The sequence below is a fragment of the Simochromis diagramma genome, unplaced genomic scaffold (assembly GCF_900408965.1).
Source record: "Simochromis diagramma unplaced genomic scaffold, fSimDia1.1 OVJJ01000692.1, whole genome shotgun sequence".
Taxonomy (NCBI): domain Eukaryota; kingdom Metazoa; phylum Chordata; class Actinopteri; order Cichliformes; family Cichlidae; genus Simochromis; species Simochromis diagramma.
The window spans coordinates 1,167,938-1,192,543 of NW_024387485.1; the positions used below are offsets into that span (position 1 = coordinate 1,167,938).

A 24,606-nucleotide genomic window follows, 5' to 3' on the forward strand; every position below is an offset into this window, starting at 1 on the left:
TCACATACACACTGTGATTGCACAGCACCATGCTTTAGAATACATTGCCTGTCCATCACAGATGCAAATGCAGGATTGTGTTTTGATTGTACAGTTTAATATAGAAATTCAGAGCCAAACGGCAAAGATGAGCCTGCAACCATAGGGTTTATTAGCTTTTCTCATACTTATATACTTTCTGCTTCTTTTTCCTCAGTCAGCCAATAAGCATTAGCAGGATACCCACATTTATCGGGATATTAACATTTACCTTACTGTAAAAACTGAAAGATTAACTGTTGTAATTATCATTCTTAATAGCCTCTTCCTCTAAATACTTGTATTCACATGAGCTTAAAACTTTTCTTTAAAATATTCATATAAAGTGAAAGTTCTATGTTTTTAATCTGGGGACTTCTGTGATTATATGGATTTGTTGTTTAAGCTTAATGCTGTCAAATTTGCGATAAAGGTAAAGTTTCTATCTGACTGCTGGTTCTTTGTGTCATTAATGAGACGTCTGAATCAATCATGGGATGATTCCTTCTATGTTTCATACATGAAAATGTAGAGATGCTACCTACATACATGATGAATGTCAGATAGACCAGAATGTAATCTAATAAATACTTAAGCATTAAGCAATACAACAAGAGAAAACCTATCTTAAGGACACTGGTAGCCCATCTAGGATTAAGAGGTTCAAAATAAATACAATAAAGTGGATCATTTATGTGAAGAAGAGTGACACAAAACCTCCAAAATCCAACACCAGAGAGGTCCAGAGGTTGAGCCCTTCCAAAGTTATTTGGCTCTCTGTGCGGTATTTCTAAATTGGCATACTGTAAGAGCTCCTTAAAGCTGCAAACATATAGAAATCGATTTCTTTTGATACAAACTATGTAGTTCAGCCTGCACCATTAACTCTGAGCTTGGGCAGTAAATCCCTTTCAGTTGAGTTTAATATAAGGAGCCACAATATCATGGTTTGGTCACTGCCGTCTGATGTGATCCCATGTGTCAACAGAAGGTTACACAATACTAGAGTTTCAAAGAATGAACCATATCCAGGGTCACGTTGGCACTTTTTTAAGAATGAGGGTGACCTCAAGGTTACTGATGTGCTGCAGACAGCTGTCCACACACAGGTGAAAAATGAACTCAGTGACAACTCCAGATCAGACAAGGTAATTCACATTCGAATGACTTATATTGCACTATCACACCAACCTCCAGGTGTTATAGGGCAGCGGTGCCCAACCCCCGGGCCTCGGACCGGTACCGGTCCGTGAGTCGTTTGGTACCGGGCCGCGAGAGTTGAGGCTCAGGTGTGAAATGTATGGTTTTCAGGGTTTTTTATCGGTTTTCAGCGTTATTTTGTTATCGTTTTTATCGTTTACTCGGTTTTCCTGGGTCTTTTCACGTGTGTTATGAATAAATTTTCTTTTTTTCGGTACCGGTACTGGTTTTATTTTGTTGTATTTATCTGCGACACCTTAAAGGCCGGTCCATGAAAATATTGTCGGGCATAAACCGGTCCGTGGCGCAAAAAAGGTTGGGGACCGCTGTTATAGGGGTTTAAGCAGCAGCAGTGCAGCAGTGGCACTGACATGGGATAAACTGAAACATGTAAAGCTCAAACAGACTACCACTGGGAAGGAGTTTTAGGGACGTGTGTGATGCAGTACCTGCTTGAAGTAGCTTGAAGGTTTTGCTGCAGTTCCTATAAACACTTCTTTCCAAACATACATGTACCTTTCTTGTTTGTCTGTCTAATATGTTATTTTCATTCTAAAAAAATGAAGCCATCTAGTAAGCGTTTGTCTTTCTTTTTAGATTTCACATTTCTGATCCTATTTGGCTGACTTTCAACAGTATTGTCTCTCAGTCCAAAACACTCTTCAGCATCTGCTTGAAATGAGACTTTTCCCTCCTCGTTTCTTTGCAGTGCCTTTCCGTGAGGCTCCAGCCTACTCCAAACGCAGAAGGGGTCCATCTTCTGGCGACGGCAGCGGAAACGGCCAGTCGCCCTCTTCGTTATCAGCGCCACGGGTCCTTCTGCGCTCCAACAGCGATAACAACCTAACAGTCAGTCAGTACCAGCAGCAGCAGCACGGTTCTCCTGGCAACTGGGCCCCCCATCTGCAGCAGCACCAACACGCCCAGCACCAATCACACCGGGCGCCCCAGCAGGGTCACTCACAGCCTGGCTCCTCAGCATTACATCGCAGCCTGTCACCCCAGCTGCTCCAGCAGATGCCCAGCGGCAGCCCCAATGGAAATGTGGTGGTTCGGACCATGGGGAGAGGTGCGAGGAGCCGGTCACCCTCCCTCAGCCGGCTGGGGGAGGAGGCCAGACGGGCTGCACCTTCACAGCGCCAACCAAGGTGAGCCTCTTCAGGACACTGAAGTGATGGGCTGTTTGTATTTGAAAAACACACACTTTCATTTTCATGTTTTTTCTTTTCACCTGATCTAGGCTGACAGACATGAAGGTTGGGGGTCGAAAAATGACTCACAAAGATTTAAATTTCAGTATTTTGCTGATTAATTCTGCAACACGCCGGGACTGGGGATTGATCTCTTTAATGACAACATAAAAAAGCCATTACTGTCATTTTACACCTGCATGATGCTCCTATTGAAATAGATTGAAATCGCCATTAAACCATAATTTTTATACAGCTGTAAAATTACAGTTTACTATGGCTGTACCATGTGATAAGATGCTGCATTGCTAAGTTATCAGTAAGGTTGGTTAGCAAAAGTGGAGCACAACCTTTTTTGCGCCACAGACCGGTTTTATGTCAGACATATTCGCAGATAAATACAACAAAATAAAACGATACGACCAAAACCAAAACTGTGGTGTTTTGTAAATTTAATAATAAATACAAATTCTCTGTGTAATTGTGTAACTTTATTAGCAGCGTCCTCCTGAAATGCGCCAACAACACTGAGAGTAACATCCTCCTCTCTGCCCCTTAATGCACTCTGGTCGCTATGGTAATGTGTAAATATTTCTTTCAAAATAAGACGCACAACTACAACACGAGAAAAGACCCAGGGAAACCCAGTTAACGATAAAAAACCTGTAAACCATCAATTTCATACCCGAGCCTCAACTCTCGCGCCCTGGTACCAAACGACTCACGGACCGGTACCGGTCCATGGCCCGGGGGTTGGGGACCACTGGGTTATACAACTAAATCAAAAATCAATAGGTAACCAGAGTATTTCTCAGCTCCCCTAAATTATGAATTTAAGCTCCATTAAAAAGTTAAATGGGCTTACTTTCTGCCTTGCTTGTTTAAAATATCCTTTCACATAGAAAGGGTAGTGAAGCCATGTACCGTGGCTGCAGCGCTGGCTAGTAGTGGGAGGCTGCTTAACCTATTAGAACCAACAGGTAACTGTTTAATTGATATTTTTGGTGTCAACAAGAAAGGACAGAAGTGTCGATTTGTATTTGGAGTATTAACGGTTTAAAAAAGTGCAACATGGGGCTTGACTCACTTTTCAAGTAAGCATCATGTGGCCATTTGAGGAATTGCAGTTTTTGGCGCTTTCACATCGGCTTCATTTTACTGGACTGAAAAATATGTATCACTGGTTCCCCTGGAACCACTCTGGCTTCCTACAGCAACTATGGCAACCGTTGCTATGGTTGCCTGCAGGCACTTTGCTAATGTATGCAAGTTTGTATGTATGCAGTTGGTGCACTTCACATATCTGGCTTAGCGTGTTTGTGTGTGTGTGTGTGTGTGTGTGTGTGTGTGTGTGTGTGTGTGTGTGTGTGTGTGTGTGTGTGTGTGTGTGTGTGTGTGTGTGTGTGTGTGCGCACACCTACACACCTGCACAGAAGTTCACTGAGAAATGCCACCATGCATCTGCACATCTTTTTGTGGTGGTGTTTGCAGGAGCACATGATTCCCAGACGATTAACATGTGATGGGTAACCATCAATCCAAATTAAAACACATGCTCTGTGGTCTTTTCCCCTGCCTCCTCTTCCTCCTCATGTTTCTTGGCAGATGGACACATTTACAAGCACTCTGCCACACCATCACTACCCACACTGTCTAGCTCAGCCCATGTCCGATGTCAGAGAGAGAAGTGGAAAGAAGAGATGCACTTCACGTTATAGAAAAGATGTGAAGACAAAGCTGTAGTGTAACGATGGGATGAGATGAAGAACAGAGTAATGAGGAGGAGGCAGAGGTTGCTGAAGAAGAGAGAAAGGAAGTTCAAACTATGGCATGTAGAGTGAGGGCAGAGGGGATTGAGTCAAGGCAAGACAAGTGATGGGGGAGATGAAAGAAGGGGAAGAGCAGTGGAGGAGGACAGTTGTCTTTGCTTCCGCAGTAACATGAACATCACCATCACATCTTTTGACATACTTTCAGTAAGACGCTCATGCGGCTTGTAGAGGAAAAGCAGGGTAGCTGCTGTTCTCAACATTTTCATGTGTTTAACTTTACTAAACTCACGTTTGCTTTGCTGATAGCCGATGAACATGAACAGATAATATAATGCTGTCAAGCAATCAAGCAGAAGTTCTCAGCTGTTTCATTTAACGTGGTTGATTTTCATTTGATTTTGATTGTGATTGCTTTCGAAAGGCTTACATGAATATACGATGAGGAAGTTTTAAGTATGTGCACTTTTACTGAGAGGAGAGGTTCCTTTTCTCCAATTCTAGATTTGGTGGGTTTCATTAGAGTACTTAGAAATGCTCTCTCTTTATTGTCTACCAGATTTGCCACACATTTGTTTTTAGACTTTTGTCGAAATGCAGTGTTTTAATAGGTCTAATAATTAAAAATATCCAACTCATTTTATAGGTCAACCTTTTCCGGCCCGCCCTACTTATATGCCGAAATCATGTAACACAACATTTTTTATCAATTATTAGCTATTAAAAAAACAGGGACACGTGACATTTTTGTAGAAAAAAGTATCTGATATACTGCTCTGTCTCCCGTGTTTTTCATGTTTAATCAGTTAGACTAAATTTAAACACTGACTTCCAGTCGGTAAATCAAAATATAATTTTACTGAATTGGTATTTTTTTAGTGAGATTTTAAAAGATGATAACAGGAAAGAACTTAAAATTTATTATATTATTCACCTAATTTAATCACACTGGTCTCATTTGTGCTCTGAGTCATTAGGCTGCTTCAGAGTCACCTAAACACCAAAATTAAAAAGTAATTTTCATGATTACTAAATAATATTAGTAATATTTTATATTAGTTATTATAGATATTTTAAAAATCTGTTTGTATATAGTTTTGTACCATAAAAAATATGAAATAGAGCACACAGTACACGCATTTCATGTACTTTAGTTTTTGTAAAATAACTTCATGCTACAGTATGAAATAAGTGAAAAGTTCACATTTATAATGTAATGATGATTGTGTAAAACACTGCATATCGCATCCAGAAGAAGAAATAAATGGGTATTTAAAGCATATACTCAGGCCTCAGTTGCATTTGAAGCCTTGTGAAGTGCAGCCTAAAAAAACAATAAAATAAATACATATTTAACTAGTACAGTAGATTTATTTATTTATTTATTTATTTATTTATTGAATTGCAAATGACTTTGGAGTACATAAAATGTACGAAATATACTGTGTTAGAGAGGATTAACTAAGAGGAAATATAGTACCTTACGTGTGACTAATAAATACCCTATAATGTAGTATATGTACATGAGGTATGTGATCCTAATCATAAGATGCATACATATACACTGCAAGAGTTCTGATATAATAATTAAAGATTCTGATAAAAAACAAGATAAATTAAAAATCAGGTATTTGTTTGTTTTTAACTTAATATAAGACTATATACAAGTCATTGTGGTTTGGGCTGGTGCAGGAAGGCAAGTGGGTTCGAACCAAAAGAAAAGGATAAGCTGGGTAATAATTACAATATAAAAATGACTAATAATGTTGGTCTGTGACCCAATCCGTATTTTTTCCATCAGGGTTAGTAATGAGGGACATTCATAGCCTGGGCTCAGTAGAATTCCTCATGGCCCAGTTCTAGAAACCAAGCAGCCCATGACCTTTTATTGTATTTCCCCTTGGTCACATTTATATGACTGAAAGTCGATATTCAGTACAAATTAACAATAACACATTTAAAAACACTTATATAGCTCTCTGCAGTACAGTCCATGACTTTGGTGTTGTTATTTTCATAATTTAGTTATTGTGTTTTTTATAATGAGCACTTTCTGTTCGAGGGATGGATAACCAATGTTTCTCAAACTGTGTTTCCGTAGTATCGTTAGGAGTCTTGGTTGTGTTATACAGCACTGTAGTCTCCCTTTGTAAGATTTGTAAAAAGTTGAAATCAGATCAGATTTACACACTCCAAAATTGCCAATTCTTTAAAAAATGAAATATAATTTGTGTTAACTTTATTTTAAAATAGTTCAAAGGTACTTATTACAGCTGTTTGGGCACAAAAAATGAGCTATGAATTTGGGAAAAAAAATGTACTGCAAATGTCGGGAATTTACAACAAATTTTATTTCTGTTCTCAAGTCTACCGTTCTCGTCATCAGATCTCATGAAAAGGCTTCAACAGTAATCGCTGCGTTCTACATTAGAGCTCCATTATTTATGTAAAAAACCATATAAAAGCACACTAGTGAGCCGCACTGTTACACTAGCTGTTGTTGGTCTATTACTGTGAACTCTTATAGTCAAGTTTAGCTCGTCTCAGTCCCACATATGTACCACGGCGTTAAATGTCTCGATGCATGCTCAATCATCCAGGTAAAAGTTGATTCTGTTCATCTGGATGTAGAGCTAACTCGTTATGTCCAGATGAACAGAATCAACACCGTGTTTATTTCTAAAGTGCTTTACAAACCTGATCATTGCGGCGTTTCCATTTGAGTGCAGCTAGCCAAACAGCAAACAGCCAAATACTCCTAAAGAGACACAGAGTTGGTTTCTTCACATCAAACTCAATGTTGCAGCCAGCGACAGCCCAAAAAGCCCAAAAATGTCCGTTTTTGGGAGCAGGGCTCAATGGTGGTTCCAAACTACAACACAATTTGTGTCGTGTGTAGAAACAGCATGTGACTAATATCCAAAGACAGCAAAGCTAGAAAAAAAAGAGAAACTCAAGGATGCATTGTTGTTTTTGACCTTTCCACAGCAGGTATAAACATGCTGTGTGTAACAGTATAATCTTTGCCTGAAAGTATCGTGTTGCACATGTGTACATACAGTACATACAGTGTGTGTATATATATAGAGGACATTCAGGTTAGGACTCTCATTGAGACCTATTTATGTGTGCTCAGCTCCTGAGGCACCTCGTTGGATAATTGCCCTCATTTTTAGAACCAATTCACTATCAAATGTCAGTTTTGTTTTAACAATTTTAACGTCACTTATAGGCAGTGATTGAAGCTCGTGGCACATTGGAAATGACCTTGCAATAAGCCAGCTGAAATGATAATATCATGTTGTTGCTCACAGTCCATGTCCAATAAGTGTGAACTTTAGCTCTCAGCTCATTCCCACCCAGCTGCCCTTTAAAGCTCCCAATTCCAGCACTTTCTGTTTGCCTCTGCTCGCACGCGTTCTTCCTCACCCACCGCACCACCACCCCACCCAGATCCAACCTCAGCCCACATACATGACAACGTCTGTGTAGCATCCCTCTGCTCCCACTTGACATGTCCTTTGTCAGAATGCAACACACATGCACAAGTGAGACCAAACTCCCACACTCACACACACAAGCTATCACACAGTGACAGCTGTCAGTCAGCCCTGGGGTATCATGGCAACAGCTAGATGTGGTGGGAAATGAGATTCGTCCAATAGAAGGACAGGCCAGTGCTGTCTAAACAGTGTGGCCACGGGGCTCCAACATACATTATCACAAGACCTGAAATCTACCGTGCATACCGTGTCGTGCTGATTAACAGATCTGCGGATGGTTAAAGGCTGGCAGTGATTCCAATTATGGTGGTGAAATATGTGACAGCTGCTGAAAACGCTCAGCAAAATGAAACCATAAACAGAAAATGAACTCTCAGGGCAAAATGAGCCAAGATGGAGAACAGAGGTGTGCACAGCTGCAAAAATGTTATTAGTAGTTTTCTATCTGGTTAAGAAGCTTTTCAGCTTAAGCAAACATAGAGAACTTCATCTTATTAAGAAATCACATTGCTGTGAAAAACTCCTAGGCTAACACTGCAAAGTAAATCACATTATAACCTCAGCAAAGATTTGCTCTGTGAGTGTGATGCAATTATGAAGTTCCCTTAATTTGATTTGAATTGAATTACTTCAGATGTAAAGGAAAAGTTTCCATATATAAACAACCCTCGAGCCAACAGAACACAAATAAACAAAACCAAAAAATGAGAAAAATAAAATACACGCGAAATGTTACGTAAGAGAAACTACACTCACCAGACATTTTATTAGCTACTCTGGTTTGGGCCCCTTTTGGTCTTCAAAGCTGCTTTAATACATTATAGCATAGATTCAACAGAGTGCTGGAGATGTTTGTCAGAGGTTTTAGTCCATTTTGAAATGATAAAGTCACGTAGCTGCTTCAGATTTGATGCAAACTTCCTGTTCCATCACACTGCAACAGATCTGATGACTGTGGAATACTTTACAGCAGAGATGTCCAGCTCCAGGCCTCGAGGGCCGGTGTCCCTGCAGGTTTTAGATGTGTCCCTGATCCAACACAGCTGATTCAAATGGCTAAATGACCTCCTCAACATGTCTTGAAGTTCTCCACAGGCCTGGTAATGAAGTGATGTGATCCAGGTGTGTTGACCCAGGGTGAGATCTAAAACCTGCAGGACACCGGCCCTCGAGGCCTGGAGTTGGATACCCCTGCTTTATAGTATCAGTGCAGTATTTGGTACAGGGCAGGGTGGGCCCATGCTTTCCTGATGTTTATGCCAAAATTTGACCTTATGATCCAAATGTCACAGCAGAAGTCAAGGCTCATAATACCACGTAACATTTTTCCAGAGGGGAACCCAGCGAGATCTTCTGCTGCTGCAGACCATGCGTCATAGTTTGATGTGTTGTGCATTCAGAGATGCTCTTCTACCTTTCCATTTGTTTGAATTAGTCTGCCCATTCTTCTTGATGATCCGCTTTCTATTAGATCATCAATTTCTGTCTGAAACCAACAACCGTGTCACATTCCGAGTCACCTAAATCATTCTTCTGCCTTGTGATGCTCAGTTTGAACTTCAGTGGGTCTTGACCGTGTGTACGTGCCTAACTGTAATAAGATGCCACCTTGTGATTTGTTGGTTTTGATTTGTATTAACAAGTAACTGAATAGGTATACCTAGCAAAGCGAGAGATGAGTGCATATGTAAAGATAAAAGATAAAACATTAAAAAATAAAACATTATAGCATTTTACTCAAACTGCCTTCTCATTTAATCTACATAAAAAACAGATATACTAGCTTAATTGTGACATTTAGCATTAAGTGGTTGCAGTTTATGGGGAAAAAAAATTGTCCGGCACTGCAGCAATCAGAATTTTTGTCTGAAGGCCAAGAAAGATTCCTAACAGATTTATTTTGCCAAGTGGATCATTACAGCTTTTGCCATACTGGTCCACTTGATTGCTATAGTTTGTTCGATCTTTATTGTTTATTTATTTATTTATTTTACTTTTAAGTTATTAGATTCGAAGCAGACAGGACCGGGGGATAGGAAAGAGAAAGATGAAGAAAAGAGAAGTTAGAAAGAGGCTCAACAAAAGGAGAGGGAAAGAAAAACAGAGGGGAAGAGAGACAGAGAGAAAGAAAGAAGAAAATAAGCAAAAAGAGAACAACACAGGAGGGAAACCACAGCAAAAACCAACATAAGAGCCAGCCAAGGAAGATAGTGTGTGTTTGTGAACACCCTGTGTGCGTGAGCGCGCTTGTATTCACAAGGTTTCTCCATGTAACTATCTAATAATAGGCATGGGGAGCCATAACCCCATCCCCCAGGACATGAAGCAGGCATGGAAGAGATCCAGGCCCCAGACATCTAGAAGCCCCCTAGAGCACGAAAGCCCAAGAAGGCCTCTGGAAGGGGCAAATGCGCCATCCACCTAGAAAAGAGCTGGGGGGGGGTGTCACCCAGCAGCCACGATGCAGAAGCCACAGGGAGCTGCGGCAACGTGCCCGCAGGCTCCACCGGCAGCTGGCTACACCAGAGCTGGCTGAGCCCCGGGCCCAGAGACCCCAGATCCAAGGGTCCTCCACACCCTAGAAGGAGCCTGACCAAGCCATGGGAACGGGCCCTGCCAAGGAGCTGCCAGGAGTGAGCCAGTACACACCCGAGCACCCAGACACCGAGAACCACCAAGGCACCGACGAGTGAGGGCATCTGCCACCGGCAGGGAGTGTGGTGGGGGGAGATAGGCCCCCACCACTGAGGGGGCCTATGATGTTCCCAAAGAGGTGAAGTCTAAGACCCAACCTGACACATAAAGATAGACAAAGAGGCACACATAGACACAAACATGCATTCCCACCCTCATCTACACATATACAGATACTCAGCACTCGCCCAACATGGAGACAAACAGAAATGAACACTGTGCACACACTTACACTCCCCAGAAAAACTACACCAACCCCAACATTCAATCAATCCCCAGACTACATAATGCTGGGCAGACACTGTGCGATTTTTTTCGGTCGCGCGATTCAGCTCCTGCTCAAATTGTACGGTTGACTCGCAGGGGTTAGAAGTTCATAGGTCACGATGCAGGTCTCACACTATACGGCCCGATGCTCTGATGCGACCTGAGTGCTCACACTGTGCGTCCATAAAATGAAGGTTATAACAGAAACTCTGTCGCTCTCTCCCTCTCTGTCTTTCACTCACACAGACACACCACCACCATCAACTTTGCTAAATTGCTAATGAAAAACATGATCAGGCAGCTGTGATTGAGCAGCATGTAGATCCAACTATTTTCACGGTTGTTGTGGTCGTGATAATTTTGTGAGGCCACATCGAAAAGGCTCGGATGAGCTCTCCAAAGTTCTACAAGTTGTGCCTCCGTCGCTTGTGTCCAGATCACACGCTGCACTGCCGTGCTGCGCCGTCTTTTTCGCTGACATTTGTGTTTGCGCGTGCGCAGTGTGACAAACTGCGGTGACACCCTCACGACCAAGCGATTGATGATCGGGAGCTGGTCGTGAGGTGTTAATCGCGTCTCGTTACCCCACGTATACTACACAATGCACGACGCACGATGAAGGCCAAAATCGGGCCGATCACCAAAACGGTCGCACGACTCAAAAATCGGCTCAAAATGGGCCAAAAATCGCACAGTGTGAGCCCAGCATAAGACAACAGTTACCCCAGTTGAGTTCATCCTCCACCTCTGCTAGAGGTCCCAAGGTCAAAATGGGAGACGCCCCCTAGGCTGGTGGAGAATGACTGAGCCATCACCATCAAAATGGTGGTGGGTAACCAACCGGACATAGTGGTGTTAGACAAGTGGAAAAAGATGTCCGTAGTGATCGATGTAGTGATACCGAATGACAGCAACATCAGGAAGAAGGAACATGAGAAGCTAGAGAAGTACTAAGGTCTCAGAGAAGAGCTCGAGAAGATGTGGAGGGTGAAGGTGCTCCCAATGGTAATTGGAGCACTAGGTCCAGTGTCTCCCAAGCAGACGAGTGGCTCCAGCAGATCCCAGGAACAACATCCGAGATCTCTGTTCAGAGAAGCGCAGTCCTGGGAACAGCTAAGATACTGCGCAGGACCCCGAGCTTGAAGGATAGGCCGCCCGCAGGGGCGAGCGGGGAATTTTTTTCTCTGTCAGTTTTGTTTATTTGAAATCTCTAGCCTATTGTGTTGTTTGACATGAGTTTATTGACAGACAATTAACTTGGCTCCTGCTAACTGTTAATCAAAGCTCTGTTCAACGCTCACAGGCAGTTTTTATGTTGTCTTTCATTTTAATGGCAACTGACAGGGTGCAGTGTGCTTAAGTGTTGTTTGAGCTTGTCCTGGTCCTCCTGATAGTTGAAGCCCAGTGCATTCAGCAAAGCAGGCTTAGAGGCATGAGTGTGCACACCGTTCAGTCTCCTACTTCTGTGATATGTCGATGCTGGTATTGAATGACGCAGAAAAATCAGTCCATATTTATATATATTAATCCTCCCTACAGTAAAAGTGTACGTTTATAGCGCTTTTAAAGGCACTCGGTGGAATGATGAACATTTGTGCTGTGTGTTTTGTTCTGCTGCCCCAATAAAATGATATAAAAACGTAATGTAAGTGGGGCATCAACCATCGGAGGTCCAAGTGATCATCAGTGATAACCCTAACTCAAGTGACCGAGATTCTTACGTCACATTAATGGAGAGGACTGTCCGTCTGGAAGGGCCTACTGCTGCATGTTTTCTTTTCACTCTTTACCCACCCTCTTGCCCTCTCCCTTTTCTCCTCTCTCCCATGGTCTCAGGTGATCATCCAATAATAGCACAAATTATGCACAGCTGGTATTAATCAACACTGTCTAATTAGCACCTCAAAGCCACGTGGGTAATTGCCAAAAAAAGAAAGAAAGGGAAAACATGGCTGACAGTTTTCCCTTCTCAGTGGGCCTGCTGATTTTGGAGACCAGGATTTAATTCTGAATTGACTTAGTAGTAAATGCTTCCTTCACATCACCAACAAGTACAGATTTAGCATTTTGTGCAGTGCACAAGAATTTGGAACGTGAGTGTGAGACTTTTTGAATTCTCACAATAAAAGCATCTGCTTTGATGACACAGCATTTAATAGAACAGTAGCTATACAGTATGGTTTTCCAAACTGACGTTAGAGAGCAAACACACACTCTCACATTGTCTCTCTCAGCACCATGGACAGCAATTCAGTCAGAGGTCGGGGATGGACAGGTAAACTGTTCTTCTTCTTCTTAGCTACCACAAGCTAAAAAGAACAGAATCTTTGCTAAAGTAACATAAAGGCTGAAAACTATAATCTCCATGCAGTATGCAAATGAGAAGTCTGAGTGGACGTTCCAACAAAAACACAAAGACAACACTCCTCACCCATCAGCACATCTTTCGTTATTGGCAGCATGAGTCAATAAGACACTTGGGGAAAAACAGATAGTTGGCGTGCCCAGGTTTGCACTCATTTATGACGGCGCCGGGTAGTTTAAGTAATAGATTTCACACTTAATCAATATAATGATTGAAAAAAAATCCATTACTAAGGAAAAAGTACACTGGATGAATAAAGTTAGACTTTGGTTCTCAGATAAAACTGTGAGATTAACATATAATGAAAACTCTTATAATCTGTTCAATTATAAATAGATGCAGTTTGATACTGTAGTTCTACTCGAGAAGCGCAAATTCATTGCAGTTACGTAACACAGGCAACAGCAAAAACGCCTTCAGTTGCTGTCTTTTTATAAATATGTTATTCATTATTTCTAAGAAGTAAATATTTTAATGAGACTTGTTGTTTTAGCTGGATACTCATGAATATGTCATGCACTTTACCTGGTTAGGGTGACTGTTTCTACAATACATGAAGGTTTTTGTAACTAGACTTGTAGTCAAGACCGCCTAAACCAAGACCAAGACAAGACCAAGACCAGAGGGTATCGAGACCGAGACAAAAAAAGTCTTTAAACTGCAGCCAGATGCTGCTTCGTTTACGGGTGTCAGGCATATTTATGTGTTCTTGCTCTCGCACAGCCCTCCTCACCGCTGTCTACTGTCTCACTCACTGAGAGGACAGACGCACGCTCCACTTGACTGTCGCGTCCATCACCCTCTCTGTTTTTCACATAATGATATTAGATTGGAGCACAGCTGAGCCACTGTGTGAGAGCTGAGCAGCGAAAGGAAATTAAGTGAGGAGCGGCTCTCGCTCAATGGGAGTCGACTCTTCTGATTCACTACAAAGCACTCTGTAAGCACGGCTCTTAGAGCTGATGATTTTGCGCATGACACATTATCGAACGTTACGTTGTGTGTCATGGATACTGTTGACGCCAAATCTCCCGACCACTATGTCGATCTGAGACAGCAAGACGTAAAAGTGGTCTCGAGACATCCAACTCTATTTGTAACTTATTTTGGACTCTTAGTTTCATGCAGCAGTCTGTGAAAGAGAAGACGACACTCATACACTGTGCTTAGTATGTCTGGTGCGTTTGGGTCGTCCTCTTTTATGCCTGTTAGATTTAGGATGTGTGTTAAATACCACAGTGCTGTGAAAAAGTTCCTAGTTTTTGGCATATTTGTCACACTTTTTCACATAGAGCTAGGGAGACTAAGGTACTTTTCCCCCCTTAATTTAAACATTTCATTTTATCTAATATTAAAATTTGTTTTATGATCTAAAATATTTACTAGTGACAAATATGCAGAAAGCTAAGACGTCAGGAAGGGGACAAATACGTTTTCACAGCACTGCGTTAATCATCGACAGCGAGCTCAAGTTGTTCTGTGATATTCAGTCATGATGTCAGCTGTGAACTGCTGTGTCTGAATACTACAGTATCGGCCTCTCGGTGGTATACACAGTGTTTCAGGACACTTACAGTGCACAGTTGCAGTTTGGTCCACAGCTTTCCCTCGGAAAAATGTGTGAGTACTCTCAGTAGGTATTGAATGGGGTTAGCTCTCCAAAGGCCCATGAAGGTTTGAAGAGGAGTACAGTCTACAGGACAAGGTGACCCACTTACTTGAAAAAACTATTTCCTTCCTCTCTCTCAATCTATCGCTCCGGCACTCCTAGTTTTTCTTTCACTGTGGTTTTATCCTATAGCCTCTCCTTCACTGCTACCCTCTCACATGGTGAGCAAGTGCAAGATGCTAAAATGAAAACACCTGTCATAACTGTTTTTTGCTCTTTGTACTCCAAAGTCTACTTTACATAATTTTACAGCTTCATGCACCTCAATTAGGCCAGTAAAATAGTCAGTAGTAGTATCATACTTTTATTTCCCTTTTCTGCTCGTGGATGTGGTTACAAAGGTTGCCCACTATGTGGCACTGTGTTATCATGTCAGACACATCTACCAGCACCAACCACTCTTCTCTCTGTGGTCCCATCTCCTCACATATAAATGCTGCCTTTTTTTGTGCATTCAAATTTAACAACCAGTGCAGAATAGTGATATCTCTGCAGGAGCCGATTGTTCAAATGTCACGCTGATACGCACATCAAAGATTTTTAGCTGTCTTAATTTAGCAGTTTGTTATCATTCCTCTGTACTACTGCCAAATCCTGGCTAGCTCTCTGTGTGGTCTTTAGCGAGTCTGGCCTCCTACCTGGAAGCCACTGCAGCTCCGTGGGTCAGAGCCAGCCCACATTCTGCCCCACTTACCAGTGTGGGACACACGCCAGCAGCTTTCCCAGTGTCGCCTCTGCCGTTATGTGTTTTTCATGTAACCTCCGGTGATTTGTTCATACTTTTGAGCATGTATTTAAAATATTGTTTACCTCTTAACCTTTAGTGTTTCTCCTAAAGTAGCTTTTAAATGATAGGGCACATTTTTCCATAGTGTGCGACTGCACCATCTGTATGTTTCCCTGTTTTCTTGTGTTGCAAATAATGTAGTGATATTTGAGTTACTTGCTGACATGAGTCTTTTTACAACTGTACCATTATATCAGTTGGTAATCTCTAGACCGCCTGTGCATAATTTAAATCACATGCATTTTCACATGTGAGTTTTTTAGTTTTTTAACTAAAGAAACAACATGTGTGATGTAATACACCACGAGGACCACAATTTCCTGCACACCTGTAGAATTAGGTATGTCTGTCCTTATACCCGCTTCATATATAACATTTTTTTCTTTCTTCCAGCCCCAGCAGTCATGGAGAGGCAGTTGGAACCAGAAGGAAGCTGTACAGTGCAGTTCCAGGAAGACACTTCGTAGTGGTTCGTTCGTATACAGCCCAGGCCGAGGGGGAGATCAACCTCTACAAGGGCGACAGGGTCAAAGGTGAGACGGGGAATTTCTAGACTAACATAGATGGAGTTTATTTCTGAAGTTAGTATTTCAACCATCTGAACAAATACACAGCAAATACACAAGCTGCTTCGCTCTGTAGTTTGGCACATGGCCTGTGTTGCTAGCTAGTGTACATTTGGTCTGTTTTGGAGGACTAATGTTAAACAACGAAACACTCGGATATGGAGAAAGATTTAAGAAAAAGAAAAGAGGGGAGATCTGTACAGGATTGGCTGTTGGTTGGTTATTCTTGAATGAGTTGATGTTTTTAAAGGTTGTGTTTAAGCTGAGTGTATAGAAATGTTGTTTTAATATAACATGGCAGGTTTCCTGTTCCACAGAGATTTCCGTTGCCTTCTTTGAGTGTGTTGTCTTTCCTTAAAAGTCACAAAAGCCAGTAAACATAAGAGCAAGCAGCAGCACAGCCTGACTGCAAAGAAAAGTCCAACATGATGCATATTATTAAATGACTTGTTCTGAATTTGTAATTGTTTCCATCCAAGATCAGCCCGCCTGTCATATCTGACTCTAAGCTCCAGATACACATTCACACTTACACCTGCTGAAGCATGTGTGAAACTGCAACGGAAGACATACGACCACTGCTGGGTCCGTCTGAAGTCAAATCACTGTATTTCTTAAATTAGGGACTGTGGCTTTTATTTACCTCAACTGTAGTATCTCTTTATTTGAAGCAGTCAGACTTTTAATGCTAATTCCTTTTGTCTGACATCCATAAGTGAGCATAATCCAAGCACTGTTATACAGTTAGTAGTTAAGAGAGATGGGCGAAAAATGTTTAAGCTAATATCAAAGTTTTGCTACGACACACATTATCAGTAAATGGAGAGCAGTTCTTTTATAACAGGCCAAGTGAAATCTATGCAACAGCCTGACCAGACTGTTACTACAGGCCAGCCTTTATTTCTTCATGTGAACGTGTACATGTTAGTGGACATTCAGCGGAGCACATTGTTTAACATCGGTTTGAGTCCCACTGACACGAGCAACACCAGCTACTACAATAACTTGAATTATTTGTATTTTTACATTTATATGTTGTTTTGCAGTAGAAAATACATCCGCTCAAAATGAGTAGAAAAGGGTCATATAAGTACCGTCGATTTAAACATGGCCGAAAATAAGTAAATAAATAAGTGAAAACAAGCTTTTTCTTTAATATGGTCGTCTCGGGCTCTGGCTGTGAGCACAGAAGCTCCACCCACCTGCTTGTATCTTCTGCTGTGTAGAGCAGAGCTAAGTCTGAAGTCTTACTCAATAAGAGACCAAGAATAAAAATGATGGAGCTGGAAATTAGTATAAAATGAACCATGTGTTGTATAATATGAATGTTTGGAAATGACTGCAAATGTTAAATATTATACAAATTTTAACTCCTTTATATAAGAATGAGCTGCAGAGTAGAGGTTACAGCCCACCACCGATCCTAACTGAACAAATGTTGAATTCTAAAACTGAGAAAAGACAAGAAAAAAAAACGATTCCTTTATTTTTAAATTGTGTCTGAGACAGCTGGAAACAGCGAATTACCATATCTGATGAAAATGACTTCATCAGATACGATGCATCTGTATTTAGACTCCACAGAGTGGCGATGCAGGGGACTAACATCATCTTCATCTGCACACGTTAAGTCAGACGCTCCATCTCTGTGGTTTGCATGAATGAGCACAAAATGCATTATTTAGTAAGCAATCACACAGGATGTGTACCAGCCCAACACATCAATGTTTTAAGCCACTACTAATGTTTGCATGGAATACTGTGACCTTTCAAACCAGCAACGTCTCTACTTTTAAATGTAGAGAGAAAGTATTTGTCTACAATAATCAAAGATTTAGTTTTACAAAGCTTTGCTTTTATTGCAAACTCATCCTGTCGAGCCAAACTTTCTTCAAGTCAAATAACTTTATTTTAATGCACAAGATCTCTATAATATTTATACTTGATGTGCTCGTCTAGCCATTTAAAATGGTCAAGTTCTAGGTCTGAATATTTAATTGATCCAGACTGTGGCTGTACAAACGTCCTGAATTAGTTCATTCATTCAGTCATTCTCTAAATCTAACAAAAAGACCGTAGGCAGAGCTGGAGGTGGCAGGGTGAAGATTTTGACATTTTCATTGGGAGCGACCAGAATGGACAAGATTAGGCATGATTACATCAGAGGGACAGCTGAGATTCAGTGGTTTGGAGACAAAGGCTGAGATGGTTTGGACATGTGCAGAAGAGGGACAGCGGAAGCATTTGGCAAAGGGTGATGAAGATGGAGCCGCCAGGCAAGAGGAAACGAGAAAGAACTGTATATTTAATTCACTTGGAAAAATGGACAGAAACCAAAAGGTGACAGAAAGGTGGAGGAGAGATGGAGACAATAAGATAAGATAATGAGATAGCAACATTTTAAAAAAAAGGTCAGTCAAAACACAGACATGTCCACACACAAGTCTCTGCATGAGTCTGTATAAGCACATACCTCTGGTGCCTTTGCTTTAAATGGATTAAATGATCTGAGGGTCCTATTATCTGTACAGTAAAAAGCATGTCCCTTTGTCACTGTCCTCTAACTTTCCCAATTTTCTCTCTCCTACCACTTGGTCCAGTTCTGAGCATCGGAGAGGGGGGTTTCTGGGAGGGCAGTGCCCGTGGCCAGGTGGGCTGGTTTCCAGCCGACTGCGTGGAGGAGATCCCAGCCAAAGCCACAGAGGAGAGGAACTGTAAGTCTAATCACCTGCGGCTGCGTGTTGGTTGGAGGTGGAACCAAGATGTAGGACATGTTCTGTTTGCCATCATGCGTTTTTGTGGGGAGGGAAGGAGGTTAGTTCTAAAGAACAAAGCTGAGGCTAAATGCTGTGGTTTCCTGAGGCAGTGTAATGGCACGTGGCTCCCCCCACCCCAGGTCTTGGCTGTATGTGTCTCTGCTCCTCTATCTACTAGCATCTCTGTGTCTTACTGTCTCCTCAGGCAATGGCGTACAACGCTTAGCGCTACATTGCCCTGCTAACTCAGCTGTGATCTGATGTCCTCTGGGTGCGAGCTAATGAACATATCGTGCCATGCTCCATCCCCCGTAAATTTCCAGTGTTTCTTCGTCCCTGCTTTTACTTTGTGTGTGTAGTGAATGGCCTCAGTATGTCTATGAGATGACGCTGGCTTTTTTGTCTTTATGTCTGACCTCTTTTCCTATGTGTTCCATGATTGATTTCATCCTGTAATTTTCTGCTTATTAATAACATTATCACCCCGACCCCCCTCCAACCCCTACTCTCAATCTCCCATGGTCCTAGGAGTATGTCAGCAGCAAGAGGCAGATGGGAAGCAACTTGTCCTCCTCTTGCTGTGCTGTGGCTGTTTGCCTTCTTCTGTGTGGCTTTTTTTAAAGCTTAACCCAAGGCCATTGGCAGAGCACGCTTTTCTCACACTGTGCCACATTTAAATTGCCCCCGGCTCTGCCTGTGAAGAAAGCAGGCAGGGCGAAGAAAGCCAGTGAAAAAATGGGAGCACAGTATAGTGGCCTGCAAAGACTCACTGGGAGGTGGCCAAGGCCATTGGTCATTTTAAGGGACACTGAATGCCTGCATGAAGCCTAATAGTTGGGGCTGATTGGGGCCTTTAGAGAAGTACATTCTTTGGCCGGAGTGATTACCATTTCACAAGTCATCACAGAGGTCTCCAAAGTATATATATCCATCTTTCCAACTCTACTCAAAGGCACCAAAAGACACCAATTACCAATCAAAAATCAAATCAAAGAGTACAAGAACTTTTTTGCTTAGAGTTGATTAGCTTAACTTAGCGCTGAGACCAGAGTCAAAGTGAAATAATCAATCTGGCAGTGCAAACTTATTATTTGGTATTTACTTGCAACTCCAAGTCAACACCAGTTTGCTTGGTACCCTCCCACCTGACTTAGCCTGACAGTTAAAACATGACCTGCACAGATACAGATAGCTTTGTTGGCATTTGTTTATGCACCACTCTCTCAAGGATACACCACAACATTTCATCGGGTTGAGGTCTGGACTGTGATCGGGCTTCTGCGACACGCCGATTAGTTTCTTTTTCAGTCATTCTGTTGTAGATTTGCTGCTGTTATTTGGATCACTGTCAAGCTTTAGTTGTTGGACAGATGGGCTCATATCTGACTCCAGTACACAGACTGGTCCATTCAAGTGTCCAGTGGGTGCAAAACCAAACCAAATCATCACCCCTCCACCACTGTGCTTGAAAGCTGGAATGCTGTGTGCTGATATGTTGTGTTGGTTTTCACCTGCAGTGGTGCTGTGTATTATGGCTGAGCATTTCCACTTGGCAAAGCACTTTATTGCTGTTACATATTGTTCCAGTTCCTGGGGTTTGTGCAACCCTAATGCACCGTGCTATGTTCTTTCAGCACGAAAGACTTTCCCCTGAAAACTCTTCCAAATAAGCCATACTCACTCTGTCTTAAACTTAAACATTTAACATGCTAACTGAGGCTTGTACAGTGTAACATGTAGCTGCTGAGATTTTTGCAATTTCTCTAAGCATTGCACAGCTGATTTTGGATTAATTTGCTGGGATGTGCACTATTTTAAATGTTTTCCACTTGTGAATAATCTTTCTCACTCTAGAATGATAAACTTCAAAATGTTTGGACTTCTTTGGAAATGGCCCTTCCCAGATAGACTGATGGGGAGCAACAATTACTTTCCTCCTGAATGCTCCAAAACAGCAAACTGTCAAAAATTCTGCTTTTGTAGAGGTGATCACTTCATATACAACAGCTAATGCCTGCCTGTCCGTCAGAGGATAGACTTTAAAGTTCTGATGCTGGCCTATAAAGCTCTGAATGGTTTAGGACCAAAATACATCAGTGACCTCCTGACCCAGTATGAACATTCCAGATCCCTCAGGTCATCTGGATCCGGTCTTTTATCAGCTCCCAGAGTCAGAACCAGACACGGAGAAGCTGCATTCAGCTTTTATGCTCCTTATATCTGGAACAAACTCCCAGAAAGCCTCAGATCAGCTGAAACACTCAGTTTATTTAAATCCAGGTTGAAGACTCACCTGTTCTCAGCTGCATTTGAATAAAGCACCAAATCCACACTTTTAAGCTTAAATTTCAAAACTTACATTAACTACTGATCTTATCTATTTCTGATTTTATCTGTTTTGATTTTATATACTGTTTTGTTTGTTTGTTTGTTTGTTAAGTGGGTTAGAGCTCTGGGTAGCTCCCCAGCTGGGTCTAGACTGGGTCTAGAGAGTATTTTAAATTCAGGGAATTTAAAATAGAAAGTAGCTCGTCCACAGAAGGACTGGTAGCTCCCCTTACGATAAGGGTTCAGATCACGCGAACAGTGTGTGAAATGTGTGTGTTTAGTTAGTTTGTTTGTTTGCTTGTTTTAATCAATTTTAAATCATGCTTTTTATTTGTTTTTGTTTCTAATGTCTCTGTAAAGCACTTTGAATCACCTTGTTGTTGAATTGTGCTATACAAATAAATTTGCCTTGCCTTGCCTAATGTTAGGCTTGAGAGTCCTAAAAATTACCAACTGTCAGTCCAACAAAGTATCACCGACCTCGAAGACAGCTTCACCAATACAGGCTAACATGAGCTAACTGCAAAACCAGCAGTGTTACCGACATCTCACTTCAGCAGGGGCGTAATTTCCAGGGTGATTAGGGGGGTTGTGCCCCCCCCCCCAATAATCAGACCCAACCAATATAATCCCCCCAATAAAATTATGAATTATCTTGCATACATAGGCTGTTGATTTTTAACTTATTTCAGTTACTACCAGCAAAATAGTTGCATGTTTAATCATCTGGGAATTTTCCCAGGTTTATTTATTTATTTAGACAGAGATCTTGAGATGTTTGTCCTACAGCAGCCTTGGTAGCTAGTATTATGTACTTGAACTGGGACGGGTAAGAAAGCAGAACTCGACTGCAATCTACTGACATCGAAATCTTTTCTGTAGCTGTGATGATGATTTGAGTAAATAAACCTTTCGTTTTCTTTATACTTAAGTTACATTTCACTCAAAAAGATTGCTTCATGTTTATGAGGGCAAAGAATTTCTTTTTTTTGAATGAAAAAAACGTATAACAACAAAATGACATATACAATATATCTAGGGGAGAAAGAAAAGGTAGACAGTATTTTCCCCAAAAATGTTTTTGTTTATCATTTTCCAAAGTTTTACTTGTAGAGTAACGATGACTGTAGCCCCAGCTGTCTCAGCGGTACTGTAGAAGACTCCAATGACACCAAACTCAAACTGAGCTTTCAGGTGTTTTTGTTCACATCATATCCAGAATTTGTCATAGTTATGAGCTGAACTTTGTGCCATTAGAAACTGAATTGGAATAAGTGAAGTTCTACCCATACATGATGTTCTTTCTCATTCCCCAACATGTTTTCTGAAATACTTAAGTTAGACTTTCTAGGTTTAAGAAAGTTAAAAGGGAATTTTGAACCAAATTGTAAAACAACACATCGAGCGATTAAGTCAGATTAACTGAAGAATGCTGGTTAATTTAACTGTTTTCTTTTAACACATTATTGTCCAAGACTTTGACATCTGCTGCCATTTTGTCATTTTTTTGTCAAAGTCTTGGTGATCGGCAAAATGTTTGTTTTGACAAATGTGAGGCAAGCTTCAGTGACATTTTTGCTCAGCAGCTGTAGAACTCTCCCATGCATTCAATTCATGCCCAGTCTCTTTCTTATTAGATGTTCTTCTTGGATAAGTTGCTCTTGGACTTATTTTGGTGGACAGGCAACTCGTGGGAAAGTTCACCACTGTTCCAAGTTTTCTCCATTTAGGAATATTGTCTGGTGTCTTTGTTTCTCAGATGATTTTTTTAGATTGTTGTATGAAGTGTTGCTTTTGAGACCTTTCAGCCTCCTTCATTTTGTCACACAGCTTTTATTTAAGTGATTTCTTGACATAACAGGTCTGACAATAATGAGACACGAGTACAGGTAGTGAAACGGAGCTCAGCTTTCCCAAAAGTCCAAAGTAACTCCTTTTTCACATAAGGCCAGTTAGGTTTGGATACATTTTTTTCTCTTAATAAATTGGTAGCACTTTATAATAATGTCACACTATTACGCATTATTAAGGCATTAGAAAGTGCTTAATTCATCATTTATATATTAATTTATTACTTTGGGTGCCATTTATAAATACAGCTATACTGTTCTGATTATGATTATTACTAGCAGTGATGTAGTATCAGTGATAGCAACACATAGTGTAACAGTAACAGATGGATAAATGTATCTATATTTTTACATTCCCTAAAGCCTTACTAACACTAATAGTGTGACATAATTAAAGGGGTCACCAGTATATGAAATCATAATTTTGTATTTGTTTTGGCCAATCTTTGTCTAATATAACTTTTTTTTTTGATGATCTGAAACATTTAAATCTGACAAATACGTAAAAAACTGGCTGCAGTATTTTGTTTTGAATATACGAGGGTTGAAATGAGAATGTAATCTTTCTCCATCTATCCTCTGTGACACCACTCAACTGGTTGCTATTATGTTGTTGTTTTGTTGCTTTGCTTTTTAGGTATCAGACTAATAAAATGTTACAATTCCAACCAAACTGAAGCTCAAACCTCTGAATGACTCAGCAAGTCATAAAATTTGTCAGCTCCATTTAAAATCGCCCCAAACACCACCAACACGGTACATGGGTCCAGTTCATCGACTGAAGTTGGCAGGGACGAAGTCAGACATCAAACACCTAACTGTGCCAGCACACCAAACCTGAAGCCTAAATGCTAAATCATAGTTACAGTGGTAGAGGTGGTGAGTGAAATTCTAGTATTAATTAGCAGATATTAGATTTCAGCACACTTTAAGTTTTGTTGGGAAACTGTTAAACCTCAACAACTTTGCAGTATTTTCTGGATTACAGACCCCTGAAAACATCTGCACAAATGAATGAACTAAATGGGTAACTGGCAAACTGGTAAATGATAACTTTGGAAAAACCTCCCTGAAGAGATCATTCTGTCATCTTTTCAAGCATGTTTTAAAAACTCTAAGAGCTCTGAGTCTTAAATATTTGTCTGCTTTGTATTTAGTAACAGTCTGACAAGTTTACGGGCCTCTGGAAACATGCAATACAATTAAAAGACCTGAAATAGAGTGCAGAGTCATTACAACCGGGCTTTATTTTAAAATCAGGTGCGCTCCTTTTTTCATGTCCAGGTGAACTCCCAGCTCCTGCGTTTGAGCGCTTGCAAGGGTTTTTGCTTAAGTGCACTAAAGACGACAATACACAGTCACAGGATGTGCAAGAAGTGCCAGATGGATGATGGTGATTATATAAAAACACAAATCAAATCACATAATCTGAGAGAAAGCAAATTCTTTAAGTCGACAGCTTAAAACAGGGACTTCCCCTGTAATTCCATGTCACAGTGTAGGTAATGATGCTGTCACCAAATAAAGCTGTGCTGAGTCTCTTTGGATAAATGTGCCAATTCCCCCGTCTCATTTTCACATTCCTACCTCACAGACTAGGTTAAGAAAAAGAAAACATTTGCAAAAACAGCTTATGGAAAAACA

At 41.1% G+C, this 24,606-nt stretch overlaps 1 protein-coding gene across 6 annotated transcripts in view; it reads left to right on the forward strand.

The window, feature by feature from the left end:
* shank2b (SH3 and multiple ankyrin repeat domains 2b) overlaps window positions 1-24,606 on the forward strand; it is a 305,670-nt gene that overhangs the window by 195,237 nt on the left and 85,827 nt on the right. For all 6 annotated transcript variants that reach the window (XM_040016691.1, XM_040016692.1, XM_040016693.1 and 3 more), the window contains 3 exons: window positions 1,928-2,366; window positions 15,856-15,995; window positions 18,629-18,742. In XM_040016691.1, the coding sequence (XP_039872625.1) occupies window positions 1,928-2,366; window positions 15,856-15,995; window positions 18,629-18,742 (693 nt within the window). The remainder of the gene's footprint in view (window positions 1-1,927; window positions 2,367-15,855; window positions 15,996-18,628; window positions 18,743-24,606) is intronic.